Source organism: Cololabis saira, chromosome 3, assembly GCF_033807715.1.
Source record: "Cololabis saira isolate AMF1-May2022 chromosome 3, fColSai1.1, whole genome shotgun sequence".
Classification (NCBI taxonomy): domain Eukaryota; kingdom Metazoa; phylum Chordata; class Actinopteri; order Beloniformes; family Belonidae; genus Cololabis; species Cololabis saira.
Genome location: NC_084589.1, coordinates 54,297,959 through 54,313,470, shown reverse-complemented (window position 1 = coordinate 54,313,470; position 15,512 = coordinate 54,297,959). Strand labels below are relative to the sequence as shown.

At 44.5% G+C, this 15,512-nt stretch overlaps 1 protein-coding gene across 1 annotated transcript; it reads left to right on the top strand.

Annotated features, from left to right (window-relative positions):
• The first annotated feature begins 677 nt into the window (after nt 1-677).
• On the top strand, nt 678-8,877 carry LOC133440802 (protein asteroid homolog 1-like). The gene is made up of 8 exons (XM_061718123.1): nt 678-804; nt 1,321-2,126; nt 2,777-3,082; nt 3,258-3,458; nt 5,879-6,015; nt 6,294-6,363; nt 6,410-7,096; nt 8,821-8,877. The coding sequence occupies exons 1-8, from the start codon at nt 678-680 to the stop codon at nt 8,875-8,877; spliced, it is 2,391 nt and encodes a 796-aa protein (XP_061574107.1).
• The last annotated feature ends 6,635 nt before the right edge of the window (nt 8,878-15,512 follow it).

Here is a 15,512-nt window from a genome sequence, read left to right as displayed (position 1 = left end):
TATATATATATAATCTGAAATTTTTGTTTACTGTTAGTTAATTGTTTTTGTGTAGTTTAGCAATCAGAATTTATCCTAAGTGTTGTTTTATCATCTTTTAACACTTGTAAATAAATCCTGATGAATTTGAATGAGAGAAGTTGTTTGTGTTTATTTTATACATATTTGTCACGGCTGCTGGTTGCAAAGGTCTGAGCTCAGAATCCTTCCTTCACTGTTATTCTGTAACACCACCCCCCCCCCCGGCAACAGGTTGGCACGTAGGGAATAACAGATACTTGGAGACTGATTTTGCTGATATTTTTTTATTTTCCTGATAAATCAGGTGGTGCCACATTTTGATTAATTCATTTTGATAATTAATTTTGATAAGTAACCTACTTTATTCATTATTGAAGGACAATTATTAATAACTCTTTAATAACTGAACCAGCACCCCCTTTGTGGGACAGCATAAATGCAGTTAACTTGTGAACTGAAAGCACTCTGTCCGTCTGATTGACAGGTGTGTGTTGTTCAGCTCTCACATAATCTATGTTTGGTTTTGTTTTGTATTCCTCATTTCACTCTTAAAGTTTGCATAATTTTGCCTAAAGTGATGTCAGGAAACTGAAACTTAAATAAACAGATAAAGAGCGTGCCCGGTGTCACGGAGATGCACACAACACAGAGGAGAGATGGGCGTTCAAGGTCTCAGCAGTTTCCTGGAGACCCACTGGGGGGTCTACCAGGACCTCCGGCTCCGGGGGACCCGGCTGGTGATCGACGGCAGCAACATTGGGTTCCATCTGTACTATAACTCAGGTGAGACGCACATCACTAAATCACGCTATCACTAAAACTCCTCCGTCACTGACATACAAGGATCGCATAAGTTATCAGGAGTAGATTCTAAAAACAAAACAACCTGGTCGTTAGAAAGGACGGAAGGCAGGTGATGGAGGCGCTCTTTGAAACGAGGGATGGCGAAGGAAAGAGCGTCAGGCTGGGGTTCAAACCTGCACTGCCTGCAGGAGGGCCATGGATAGGCACAGATCTGATCAGGGTAGGTGGAGGTTAAGATTGTGGGTAAACCGGCTGACAGTTACTGGACCTGTTTGCTCCGCTCATCCGAGCAGTATTTACACTAACCGGTAAAGCCAGTATTGGCTCAGTACTTTCATACTTCAAATGGACTCTTCACAAACCTCAGGTAACATCAGTGACGGGTTTGTGCAGAATCCGGCTGCCACGCTGGTCTAAAGACACAGTTCTGGTCTTAAAGAGTCCACATGTCCACAGAGTCCACAGCTGCTGGATGACTGCTTGTGTTGTTGCCAGGTTTGGACCAGAATTGCGGTGGGGAGTATGCATCGTTTGAAGACGTCATCAAGAGGTTCATCTCAGCACTCAGGACCTGCGAGGTCCAGCCGTTCGTGGTTCTGGACGGAGGTTCAGACCCCACAGACAGGAAGCTGGAAACGGTGACGATGAGAGCTGAGCAACGGATCCAGAAAGCCCACGAGGCAGCGGAGACCGGTAAGAGAAAGGGAATCCTCCCACAGATGGCCAGGATGGTCTTCAAACAGACTCTGGCCCGACTGCAGGTTCCGGTGGCCCAGTGCTTCGGGGAGGCCGACCAGGAGCTAGCTGCCCTCGCTGCTGAATGGAACTGCCCCGTGCTTTCCAACGACGGGGACTTCTTCATCTTTGACCTCCCTGAAGGGTTCCTGCCCTTCACTCACTTCCGCTGGAAGCAGGTGAACGGCGGCCCGGAGCGCTACATTCCCTGTAAGAGCTACACAACCTCTCGCTTCTGCAGCGTCTTCCAGATCAAGCCCCAGCTCCTGCCCACCTTCGCTGCCTTGGCCGGTAACGACTACGTGAAGCTGAAGTCGGTCAACTGGGCTCGGTTTGTCCCGGCGGGCAGCGAGACCCTGGGTCGCCTGGAGGGGCTGCTCTGCTGGCTGAGCAAATTAAAGAAGTCTGAGGACGCCATGGCGGCGGCGCTGAAGCTGATGGGAGATCTGGCCACGGAGAGGAAAGAAGAGATCCAGAGAGGACTGTCTGAGAGGATGAAGGAGTACAAACCTCGTCAGAGTTGCCTAAGACAGTTCTTCGAGCAGGAGGTGCCTCCCCCGTTCCAGGTAATGATCCAAAACTTGCTACGGATATGAGTACACGTCATCTTGTGGAATCATATTTTTATTAATGCATTTTAATTATTAGTATTTCTCAAATATAATTTCATGAAACTTGTCTATTCAGGTGCAAAAACTGACAAATTAGCCACATTAGGGCATTTCCACTTCTGAGAACTGAGCCACCAACGATACAGCACCAAGGAGGGGGGGCGGCCCCTATTTTTATTTTATATATATATTTTCATCCCTGATTTTTTCCCATTTTAGTACCCAGTGCTCCTACCTAAGTCAGGCCTGGGCATTGCTCCCTCTACCAACCCCGGGAGAGCCCACACTGAGCTCAAGTCTCCTTACTTGAGGAGTGAGCAGGCCACTTCTTTTCACCCGACAGGGTGGGGCCTCTCTGGCCGGACGTAGCGGCCAGATCCCCCACACCCCAATGTACAGCCCAGGACTGCTGCATGTTTTTGTTTTGGTGTTGGTTAGAATTGAACCCAGAGACCTTCTAGCTGTGAGACGGCTGCACAACCAGCTGCACCACCGTGAATGTGCTTCCCTTGTAGGAAGGCTGGTGGTCCGTGTGAGTCTTTGTCCGATGCCAAGACCGACTACCGACTATCATTGGGGGTGTTTTAAACTGTTGTCTCCTGCAGGAATCCGGTCTTGTTCCGGACTGGGCCTGTGTGGCTCTGACGCAGACCCGGCTCACCCCGAACATCTTGGACGTGCTGCAGCTGCAGAGGATATCACTGGGCTTCGCCGTGGAGCCCCGGGACCGGCCTAGCGTGTATGTGATCTCCAGGCCAATCCGGCAGGTGATGTACGGGCTGCTGTTGGGCGGAGAGACGTCGCTGAAGGTGGACGAGCGAGACCGGGACGGTTCACAGCTGATATACGTACCGGTCCGACCAGCCTTTACTGAAACCAGCCAGAAACTCAGACTCAGCTCGCTGCACGAGGTGACGCTTCTTTTTCCAGGTTATGCGACACAATGATAACGTTGCACACGAATAAACAAGTGTCAGAGATTCATTTCAGCTGCTTGGAGGTTATTCTTTTCACATTTTACGATAAACGATTGATTCCCGGAAGTTTTACTATCTCGTCATCTCTCCTGCATGTTGGCGGCGCCAGGCGAAGCTCTCTGAGCGTCTGCTGGTCCTACTGGAAGCTCTGGGTGTCACCGAGGACTCTCTGAGCCTCATTCCCGATGAGCTGAAGCTCCCGGTGGCCGTCACCTGCTTCTGGCAGCGGACGGCTCAGCCTCCTCCAGACCAGACCCTGCTGAAGGCGCTGCTTAAGGGAATCAGCAAGGGAGTCGTAACTGGACCCAATGCAGGTAAACGGGACCGGATCAGGCAGCAAAACTGCAGTAGAACTTAATGAGATGGCAGGATAAACATTCAACCCACATCCAAGTGGCCCCTTACTTGAACCGCCACCTTACTGTGGTGGAGGGTTTGTGTTGCCCGAATGATCCTAGGAGCTGAGTTGTCGGGGGGCATTACGTCCCTGGTAGGGTCTCCCATGGCAAGCAGGTCCTGGGTGACGGGCCAGACTGAGTGCGGCTCACAAGCCAAACAGAAACGCTAAGAAAAAAATCAGGGGCCGTTAAGTCGCCCAGATTGGCATCACCGGGCCCCTCCCTGGAGCCAGGCCTAGCGTTGGGGGTTGAAGGCAAGTGCGTGGTGGCCGGGTCTTTGCCCATGGGAGAGCTTGTGTGGTTGTGTGAACGAGGGGGTCATCTTTGGTGGACATCTGTATCGGATGGATCCTCCCAAGGGAGGTGTTCCAGGCATGTCCCTCCTCCCTAGGGAGGAGTTCCAGGCATGTCCCTCCTCCCTAGGGAGGTGTTCCAGGCATGTCCCTCCTCCCTAGGGAGGTGTTCCAGGCATGTCCCTCTGGGAGGAGACCCAGGACATGCTGGAGAGACTATGGGCCTGATTTACTAAAGGTTTGCGTGTGTAAAAACGTGTGCAAACTTGACAGCACCCGCAAACCAAGGTGCAAGCTGATCTACTAACAGCGTGCAAAGAATAGCGTGCGCAAAATAACACACGCTATTCATTTAGTACTTTTGCCCTGATGAATAATCAATACGGGGGGTACCCGGCAGAACGCGCTAAATACTGTGAGGGGAAAATGCAAATTGGTCCATTTACCACGCGCAATGAGATTTACCAAGCCTGAAAGTAATTGCGGGGATTGTGATTGCGTCTGTATTTAATACGTTGGAAAGGAAGGTGCTAATCTGCACAGCATTACTATTGTGGTGAGGATTCTCCACATGCAAAAGGAGAAATATTTTATTTGAATGTTAAATCGAGTTTTATTCAGCAAAAGGTTGCCACAGGAGGCATCTTCATTTTTTTTATTTGTGATAATAAATAAATCACGTGTTTTCATGGAGAAAAAAGTGTTTCTTATTGTGCGCCAATGACGTGATCTACTAGTTTGCATTATTCGTTTTGGAATACTCAATTTAGATATATACTGCATGGGATTTGGACTCAGAATAATGGCTATAATTGCCACGGCATGCCACGGTCAGCTGGAGACAATTGTCTCGAGCTGACCGGAGCATCAAGACTGGAGAGATGATTAAAAATGATGTCCGAGCTGTCATGTTAGTCTATGTCCAAAATAACACAGAAAAGCTTGTCTGATTACGCTTTTAGTTGTCATCCATCCATTCAATACACGTAACTGACATTGATGTATTCACAGTGATTCATTATCAGCTGTAAATACTTGTGTACAGCCATTATTCTGAGTCCAAATCCCATGCAGTATATATCTAAATTGAGTATTCCAAAACGAATAATGCAAACTACAGATCACGTCATTGGCACCCCAGAATACAGCTTTGCCACCGAGGTGGCAAAGCGCTCTCTGCTCTGTGCGCTCTGTGCGCTCTGAATTTGGGCACACCATAGGTCTGGGTAATGTACTCGCAAATATCCAGTGTAACAGTCTTTGTGAGGAAATATCTATTCTTCTCTTTGCCACCTCCAAAACAGACAAACAGTTGTTGCGTCTCTCTCATGGAAGGTGCGCTCCTAAACCCGAATCGCAATCTGCATATTTTTATTACGTTTGTGGTTTATTACGTTTGCGGGCATTATTACATTGGCGGGCGTTACAAGCCTGTTTACTGTGTTGTCTTTCATAATATTTGTGAATATATATAATATAAACTCTTAAGTATGTGTTTGTGTGAGTGTGTATATATAAATATATTGTTTTTTTTCTTGGTCTACTTATCATTGAATATACGAGGGGGTGCTTTTCACGGCAGGGGTGCTGAATACGGCACAACAATTTGCCTCTTCCACTAATATCTCTAACTCCAACTCGTCAAATTTCATTTTGCGCTTGCGACTATATCCTGCTTTCCATCCAGACTCTCCATGGCGCAAAGTTTGCGCCGCAAACCGTAAGACGCGCAACACCTCATTTAAATACTGCTGTTTGCACCTGTTATCAATTGCGCACGCAATCTTAGTTGATCACCCGCAAAACACACAACAACAGCACGTGCAAAATTTTTCAGTGCACACGCAATTTAGTACTCTTTATTTGGGATCTTAGTAAATCGGGCCCTATGTCTCTCGGCTGGCCAGGACTAGTTGAAATGAAACCAGGACTATTTGAACTGAAACCGGGACTAGTGGAGCTGCAACCAGAACCAGACCTCCGTGTTTCTGTGTTGATGCATCAGTGATGACGGGTGTCTCTGTTCTGCAGCGTCTCAGACGGGAAATCACCGCGGTGGAAAGAAGCCGGACGTGGGCGTGGTCTACGCCTTCAACCAATGGCAGGCCTGCCTGAAGGACAGCGTCCACCTCAACCAGCTGCTGGGCTTCCCTCTGCTGGAGCCGGAGATCGCACGGTGAGACTTTCACCAGTTCCAGTCGTATTTCTGACGAGTAGTCGTGTCTCTTCAGGGTCGTCTGTTGCTCATGTCCAAACGTTGGTTTTTTATAATTTGCTGCCATCAAATTCAATATGAGGTAATATTTGTCATGAAATGGTTCAGTGTCTCTTAACTTCTTTTGTTTTCTATTGTAAAACATCGTGGTCCGTCTGATGTGACGGTTCTGCGTCGCCACGTCAGACGGACCAGCGGCCTGAAGATGAGACGATGTTGTTGTTGTTGTTGTTGTCCAGGTTGTATCAGGGGACGACGGTCCACCAGCGGGTGGAGAGGATGGATCAGTACAACAGGATGCTATCTGCAGTCCAGTTACACACTAGCACAGCTCCGGCGGGCCCGGGAGAACCAGCAGAGAGAGACGGCCCGGCAGAACCAGCAGAGAGAGACGGCCCGGCAGAACCAGCAGAGAGAGACGGCCCGGCAGAACCAGCAGAGAGAGACGGCCCGGGAGAACCAGCAGAGAGAGACGGCCCAGCAGAACCAGCAGAGAGAGACGGCCCGGCAGAACCAGCAGAGAGAGGCGGCCCGGCAGAACCAGCAGAGAGAGACGGCCCGGCAGAACCAGCAGAGAGAGACGGCCCGGGAGAACCAGCAGAGAGAGACGGCCCAGCAGAACCAGCAGAGAGAGACGGCCCGGCAGAACCAGCAGAGAGAGGCGGCCCGGCAGAACCAGCAGAGAGAGACGGCCCGGCAGAACCAGCAGAGAGAGACGGCCCGGGAGAACCAGCAGAGAGAGACGGCCCGGCAGAACCAGCAGAGAGAGACGGCCCGGGAGAACCAGCAGAGAGAGGCGGCCCGGCAGAACCAGCAGAGAGAGGCGGCCCGGCAGAACCAGCAGAGAGAGACGGCCCGGGAGAACCAGCAGAGAGAGACGGCCCGGGAGAACCAGCAGAGAGAGACGGCCCGGGAGAACCAGCAGAGAGAGACGGCTCGGCAGAACCAGCAGAGAGCGCGGGCCAACAGGAGCCAGCCGGCTCCTCTGATGGAGAAGGTTCTGATCATGATGGTTGATCAAGAATCTAGTATCTTTACTGTGGTCTGGTTTTACTGGTTTATGAGGACAGTTCAGGTTCTGGTTCTGTTTTAATTATTTCAAAATCGTTTTTTTACTGGTTACGGGTCAGATTCTTTTGTATTACATATTTTTATCTGGGGACAACTAAGAGGATCCACTTCAGAACCACCGACGGTTTCACAACTGGACGAACCTGCGGTGACGTCTCAGGTTTAACTACAGGGCTGTGTTTTACGTGTATTTGATCAATTTTAACTTTAGCCCGTCTCCTTGTTGTGATGGATTTATATGTGAGTCCTTGTTGTTTTAGAGAGTTTATCAGACTCCTTTATTGTCAGTTGACACATTTAATGAAATGTTTTTGTAAAAACTTATATTGCACTTGTGAGGTTAATCAACGTTTTTGAATTAGTTTTGTGCTTATGAAACCATTAGAATCAGAATCAAGTCAGGTCAGAGAGCTGACTGTGTTTTAGACATGCTTATCACATGTTACCAGTTACAACAGCCACTCCCTAAACTACTCAGGGGTTTGGGCTGGTCCACAACTGTCACATTTCAGTTGGACAATTCTGTTGGAAAACCCTCAACAGAAAGGATGTCTGTTTGCTCTGCATACCATAGATTAGTTGCTTTTCAACTGAAATGTCCGGTTTATCTGTTTGTTTCCTCCCATTGTCCATCCACTGTCCACCATTTGTTGTCTTAAAATGGTCATGTTCCTGTCAGTTTTTCAATAAATACCTCCTGCAAAGAAGGACCCAGCAAGCATTTGTCGAGAGCATCCGAGAGGGCCATGTTGCTCTGCAAGCTCCGACTTTGCTTCCCAGAAGGCCTGAAAAATCATTTCTAACAGTCTCTGTGTCTTTCCTAAGTTATTAATTTATGTATGTTGATTTAGGAACCTAACAGCACTTTACGCTTTTAACTCACTTTTCCAGTTGATTAAAGTCATGAATCACATCTGCTTCGTGTGTTGTCTGGTCCATCGGTGCGTTAAGATGCATTTAATCGGTCGGAGACGTGTTCAAATACACATCTTTGATAATAGAATTATTGAACCTAAGCACCCTAAAGTTGCTATTGAAACTTTACAGGTTAGCGGGCGGGCGCGCCGGCGGGGTGGAGCCATTCTCAGGTGTCTATGTCGTCAGCATGAATGGGGGGATGTTGGACCGTTTCCCCAGGGGCCCCCGTGGAGGTACGGTGGGGCCCTGGCCCGGCTCGGAGGGCCGGCCCCCGCCGACCTGGATGGCCGGCTCCTGCCTCCCCTACACGATCCGCACGCACATAGGCTATAGGGGGCGGGGGGTCCAGGGCGTGGGGGACACTGTCCCGCGTGGCCCGGCACTCCCCGCCCCACGGTTTTAATAACACCGTAGATACCGCACACTCAACATTTAATAAATACATTTAACAAGGATACCGTTCTGGAGGGGCAGGTCATTCCTGTTTTTATTGTATTAGCCACATGCACTCAACACCAGGGGCGGGGGGGGAAAGAAAGAAAAAGAAAACAGATTTAGTTTCTGGACCGCTGGTCCACGGATCCCCGGCCCGGTTCTGCTGGTTCTGCTGGTTCCCTCTGATCAGTGTGTGTTCAGCTCTAACAGGAACTATGTTTGGTTTTGTTTACAGCAGAAATCAGCTGACGATGCGTCACCACAACTCTGGGTTTCTTAGGTTTCACTGTAGTTTAGTTTCACTTTTACTCCCACACTTTACTGGCTCCTCCCACATTTTAGTGTCAGCTGGTCTCCATGAAGGGCGGGGCTATTGGCTCCTCCCACATGGTCTCATGAGGGGGCGGGGCTACTGGCTCCTCCCACATAGTCTCCGTGAGGGGGCGGGGCTACTGGCTCCCCCGCATGGTCTCCGTGAGGGGCGGGGCTACTGGCTCCTCCCACATTCAGTCATATGTAATAAAACATTGTTAACTCTGATAAATGAGATCAAAGGAACATTCAGTCATAAAAACGCAGGTTTGAAAGTTTCCCTTTCCTCCAAACATGAAACTGCTTCAGGATTTATTTATTTGTTAATATATGTAGGGATATATATATATATATATATATACATATATATATATATATATATATATATATATATATATATATATATATATATATATAGTACACTTAGCACACACATATAGGGGAGGGGTAAAAAGACTGAAAAGTCAGAAATAAAAAATATATAAAAAATACAAAAAGATACGTATAAAATGGATTGGAATGAAGGAAGGATTGAGGCAGGATTTATGAAAAAAATTTGTATACGTTTTAATTTTTCTAGTAATAATGTCAGATGAAGCGTTCCAAACCAAAAAGAATGATTCCTCTAGTGCAGGGGTTCTTAACCTTTCTGACCCAATTTTTTCAGTACAGAGTGGCCCGAGGCCCGTTAAATATTAACACTGTATAGCAGCGAAGGTCCAGAACATCATAATAAATATATATATATATATATATATATATATATATATATATATATATATATACAGGTAAAAGCCAGTAAATTAGAATATTTTGAAAAACTTGATTTATTTTAGTAATTGCAGTCAAAAGGTGTAACTTGTACATTATATGTATTCATTGCACACAGACTGATGCATTCAAATGTTTATTTCATTTAATTGTGATGATTTGAAGTGGCAACAAATGAAAATCCAAAATTCCGTGTGTCACAAAATTAGAATATTACTTAAGGCAAATACAAAAAAGGGATTTTTAGAAATGTTGGCCAACTGAAAAGTACAAAAATGAAAAATATGAGCATGTACAATACTCAATACTTGGTTGGAGCTCCTTTTGCCTCAATTACTGCATTAATGCGGAGTGGCATGGAGTCGATGAGTTTCTGGCACTGCTCAGGTGTTATGAGAGCCCAGGTTGCTCTGATAGTGGCCTTCAACTCTTCTGTGTTTTTGGGTCTGGCATTCTGCATCTTCCTTTTCACAATACCCCACAGATCTTCTATGGGGCTAAGGTCAGGGGAGTTGGCTGGCCAATTTAGAACAGAAATACCATGGTCCGTAAATCAAGCACGGGTAGATTTTGCGCTGTGTGCAGGCGCCAAGTCCTGTTGGAACTTGAAATCTCCATCTCCATAGAGCAGGTCAGCAGCAGGAAGCATGAAGTGCTCTAAAACTTGCTGGTAGACTGCTGCCTGCGTTGACCCTGGATCTCAGGAAACAGAGTGGACCGACACCAGCAGATGACATGGCACCCCAAACCATCACTGATGGTGGAAACTTTACACTAGACTTCAGGCAACGTGGATCCTGTGCCTCTCCTGTCCTCCTCCAGACTCTGGGACCTCGATTTCCAAAGGAAATGCAAAATTTGCTTTTGTCAGAAAACATGACCTTGGACCACTCAGCAGCAGTCGAGCTCTTTTTTTCATTAGCCCAGGTGAGACGCTTTTCGCGCTGTTTCTTGGTCAACAGTGGCTTGACACGAGGTATGCGGCAGTTGAAACCCATGTCCTTCAAGCGTCTCTTGGTGGTGGATCTTGAAGCACTGACTCCAGCAGCTGTCCACTCCTTGTGAATCTCCCCCACATTTTTGAATGGGGTTTTTTTCACAATCTTGACCAGGGCGCGGTGATCACTATCGCTTGTACACTTTTTCTTACTACAGTTTTTCCTTCCCTTTGCCTCTCCATTAATGTGTTTGGACACAGGGCTCTGAGAACAGCCAGCCTCTTCAGCAATAACCTTTTGTGTCTTGCCCTCCTTGTGCAATGTGTCGATGGTCGCCTTTTGGACAGCTGTCAAATCTGAAGTCTTCCCCATGTTTGTGTAGGCTTCAGAACTGGACTGAGAGACCATTTAAAGCCCTTTGCAGGTGTTTTAAGTTAATCAGCTGATTAGTTTGTGGCACCAGGTGTCTTCAAAATGTAACCCTTACACAATATTCTAATTTTGTGACACACGTAATTTTGGATTTTCATTTATTGCCACTTCTAATAATCAAAATTAAATGAAATAAACATTTGAATGCATCAGTCTGTGTGCAATGAATACATATAATGTACAAGTTACACCTTTTGACTGCAATTACTGAAATAAATCAAGTTTTTCAAGATATTCTAATTTACTGGCTTTTACCTGTATATATATATATATATATATATATATATATATATATATATATATATATATATATATATATATTCAAGTAGCCTCATAGTTGTATCAACATCTGCATCTGACTGTTATATTAAAAAAGTACATATTTAACCATTAACATGTGTAACTTCAATTACACATTTTTTTCTCTTAAAAATAAAATAAATAAATAAGATTTTATTTTATTTTTCAAATGCTATCTTATTTTATTTCTTTACCAGCAGTTTGGATTTCCCCTTTTCTTTGTTAATTGTCTCAACACATTTTTATAATAAATTAATATAAACACATCTTAGCAATTTAAGGCAGTTTTTCTTTCTTCCCCTTAATCTTATGCCCTCACCTTCTGTCGTTCAGTGAGAGAACTGAGCTCTAATTTCTCCTGCCAGGACTTTAAATCTGGGCTGGATGGTGTCAGGTTCTCATCTCACCTGGAACGATATTTAGTTTTAATTATGTTCATTGTGGAGAAAGCTGCTTCACAGCTGTATCTGGACCCAAACATGTTTAAGATGGTCAGTTTATTTTCTGTGACTTCAGTTCAGACTTGAGTGGATATGTTTGATGAAAAACTTTGTGTTTTGTTTCAGTGGCGTTTTACTTTCGCACTTTGAACGCCACGGTCTCTGAACGTAGGAGACACTGGTTTTGTCCCAGTGGGAAGACTGAACAGGATGAATCTGTCCATTCCGGGTTGAACTTCCCTTTCCACCTGTTAGGCTTCTCATCTCTGTAAAAGTCAAGCTAATTACTTACTAAGTAACTTACTAAGTTTTATTTACATTAATAAGTTGTCAGGACTGCGCGTGTCGGATTTCATCCGAGCCTGATCAGCTGAGACGGGCAGAACCAGCAGCTCTCTGGCCGCTGCAGCAGAGTCCCTTTCCGATGCTTTTGCGAGCCCGAACAACAGTCCAGTCCAGCCCACACATCTACATGTACAATCCTTCAGCAGTAACGATGGAGCCCACCGCCCGAGCGGCACCGACCTCCCCGGCTGCGCGGACGAGTCAGGATAAATGATCACGCCGCGCTCGCTCGCTCTGGGCGCAGACCCAAGTAATCGATCCCTAATCCTGGCGGATCTAAACCTACTCTGTGCAAAATGAAGGATTTTCTCTGTAAATACACACCATTTCTCTTACTATTACACGTACTAGCTGAGTGTCTTCTTCTCCTCATTTGGTCGGGAGTTGCTATGCAGTCCCGCGGCCCCCGCGGCCCACACGTACAAAACTGAATTTCTTTCGCGGCCCACTAGATGGCGCTCGCGGCCCAAGTGTGGGCCGCGGCCCTATGGTTAAGAATCACTGGTGTAGAGTATCTCTCTGTTGCCTTGAACAGGCTGTGTGCTGCAAAATGTGCTGCAATTCGGTCCCGAATTTCCCGCGCTGGGCTGCAGATGTCACGTCACATGACGCTGCAGGCACGTTCTCCCCGTTCTCCTGTGCCGGCTTCACTGTTGGCTGCAGTACCCCCGACGGCCGTCGTGGTGAAGGGTGGCGCTAGAGAGTCTCATTTCTTAAAAGGAGCCTCATGCTCCTTTAACATGCATGTTTGAAATAAAATCTTCAAATCAAATCAAATCCAAATCAAATCAAGGATTTCTGACAATAACAGACATCAGCAGCATTCTTAGAGGTGCAGTTTGTTGCCACAAATCAATCAGGAAAAGAATATAAACCCATTTTCAAACTATTCTCACCAGTTTGTAACAGACATACATTCTACATGACAAAGAAACCAATAATAGACACAACTCCCTCAGTCACAACCAACACAGAGGATAAAACTAAATCACCATCATTCTCAGACATAAATACATAGAAATGAAATCATATAGAAATGAAATCATATAAAACACTTTCATAATTAATACCTGCCTGAAATGACCTTATCTTAGAATTCTGGACCACTTTCCACCTTTATTGTGAAAGGATTACACTTCCTGGAATTCTATTTAAACTTCATTCTGTTTCTTTCCAAATGTCAAAATTATAATTCATTACATTTTAAAATATATTGAAGAATGAAAGAATCCGGGTTTAAAAACGACCTTCAGGAAGTTGTTGATAAAACTAAACACCTTAAAGTCCCAACAAAGCGTCAAAACGTCATATTATTGTCAATCAAAAGTGTTTTATTGAAAGTTTGCAATATACAAACAATGTACAACAAGTTTCAGTTCACAACCTGTGCAACATAAAGAAAATTCATTCATTCATTCATTCATTCATTCATTCATTCATTCATTCATTGAATAATGGAGAAGAGTTTTGGAATTTACATTTATGGATGTGAAATCTTTTTTTAATTATTATTATTATTGACAGATATATATACAGAAAAGGTACAAAACTTCAGGATGAAATGCAGTTACAAATTAAGTACAGTAAATTATATATCAAAATAAAATAGAAGGCTTGAGGTTTAAGGAGGAAAAAAACTAATTTAAATCAGGAAATATATTTTTCACATAAGCTTGTGGTTTTAACCGCTTTGGGGTTTATTTCTGAATATGATATTAATAAAGCTCTGAGAACAATTATATCTGGACGTTGGGCAGCAGATTTAGTACAGTGAATATGATATTTAGCAATAATTAAGAGAAGGTTGATTAAATATACTTTGTCTGGGCTTGTCATGTCATTTTTTAATAAACCAAATAGAACATGTTGAATTCTCAACTTAAAGGAAGAATCAACTTTAGCATTTATAAAGTTATTAATCCAGAGAACATGAGTAATTGTGCAATTCCATAATAAGTGAGATATTGCTGTACAAAACCACAGATTTAAATTTTGACCGTTAGTGAAATATTCCGTTGATTTTAAACATTTAATTCTGATACTTTAATCAATTTAATACAGATTGCTCAACAGAAAAGATGAAAAGAAAAACAAAGAACATTTTATTTGAGGCCAAAATTTCGTTTTTAAATATTCTATTGTATTTTTCTTAGTCTAATCTCTTTTTTATAAGATTGAAATTAAAAGTGTTTGTACCCATTGTCTCTATATTTATCTACATATAGATTTGTCTCTTTAATTTACTTTGTTTTGCTTGTGGGTTTTTTTTTCGGTATATACATTTTATATATTCTGATTATTTTTTGTTTTTGTTTTAACCTGTTTGAATAAATAATTAAACGAAACGAGGCTCACGTGCGCCCCCTACAGGGCAGTCAGAGTATCGTCTGCCTTTTTTACTGCGCTTTTATTTCCCATCAGAAAAACTAAATATGTCACTAACAAACATTAAACTTTAATGGTTAAAGACATTAGCCAGACTGTGTAAAATCAGGTCAAATAAACGTATCTGCAAACATTATATCGGGACATGCAGAGATACGGAAACATGCACGCGCACACGCACGTATTATTGATGATTGATCGATCAGATCGGATCGCTGCTGCCGCTCCTCTCGTTTCAGCTCCGTATTTGAACAGGAAACAGACAAATTCAGCGGTTTTGACTTTAGAAATGTTCGAAATTACAAACATAAAGATCAGTGGACAAATATTAATATAAATTTGATGTTACGATTATTTATTTTTTTACTTGTCGTGATGACAGGAGAAGATCTGCCTCCCCTGCTTCACAATCACGTCATATAAGAGTGATAATCTCTCACACTTGCGGTTTCGTTTCCTCCTGACTACTAGATGTCATAAAGAGTTAGTAAAGTGTCATTAAAGTGATGTCAGGAAAGTGAAACTTATACAGAAGGTTCATTTGTTATCGATGTCAAGGAGTTTTGATAAATACGTGTTAGAGAACTACATTTAAAAATACTACATAACTTAAACCCATCTGATTTAGTTTGTAACACAGAATTTGAAAGGAACAAGCGAAGCCTTGTGCCAATTAATATCCACGAAAATAGCATTCCAAAAGAATTTCCCTCGACGGTTTTTATTATCGTCGCATTGCAAAAACATTTAATCAAAAGTGAGACGCGCCTCCTGACTCCAGAATTACGTCATAAATGGGTGATTATCGATCACACTGGAGGTTTCTTTTCCTCCCGTGACCGTGACTGCTATTTAAGAGTTAGTAAAGTGTTTGGAAAGTGATGTCAGGAAAGTGAAACTTAAGGAAGGATAAAAGGAGCGCAGCGCGGCCCCGCGGAGATGCGCGCTCCGCGGACCAGAGATCAGGACCAGGACCAGAACCAGGACCAGAGACCAGGACCAGAGACCAGAGACCAGGACCAAGACCAGGACCAGGACCAGAACCAGAGACCAGGATCAGGATCAGGACCTGGACCAGGACCAGGACCAGAGATGGGGGTTCAGGGTCTCA

Coding starts and splice junctions, on each gene's coding strand:
- LOC133440802 (XM_061718123.1), top strand. CDS start 678: ATGGGCGTTCAAGGTCTCAGCAGTTTCCTGGAGACCCACTGGGGGGTC. Junction 6,364..6,409: donor ACAACAGGATGCTATCTGCA/GTCCAGTTACAC, acceptor CGGGAGAACCAG/CAGAGAGAGACGGCCCGGCA. Junction 7,097..8,820: donor AATCTAGTATCTTTACTGTG/GTCTGGTTTTAC, acceptor CCCACATTTTAG/TGTCAGCTGGTCTCCATGAA.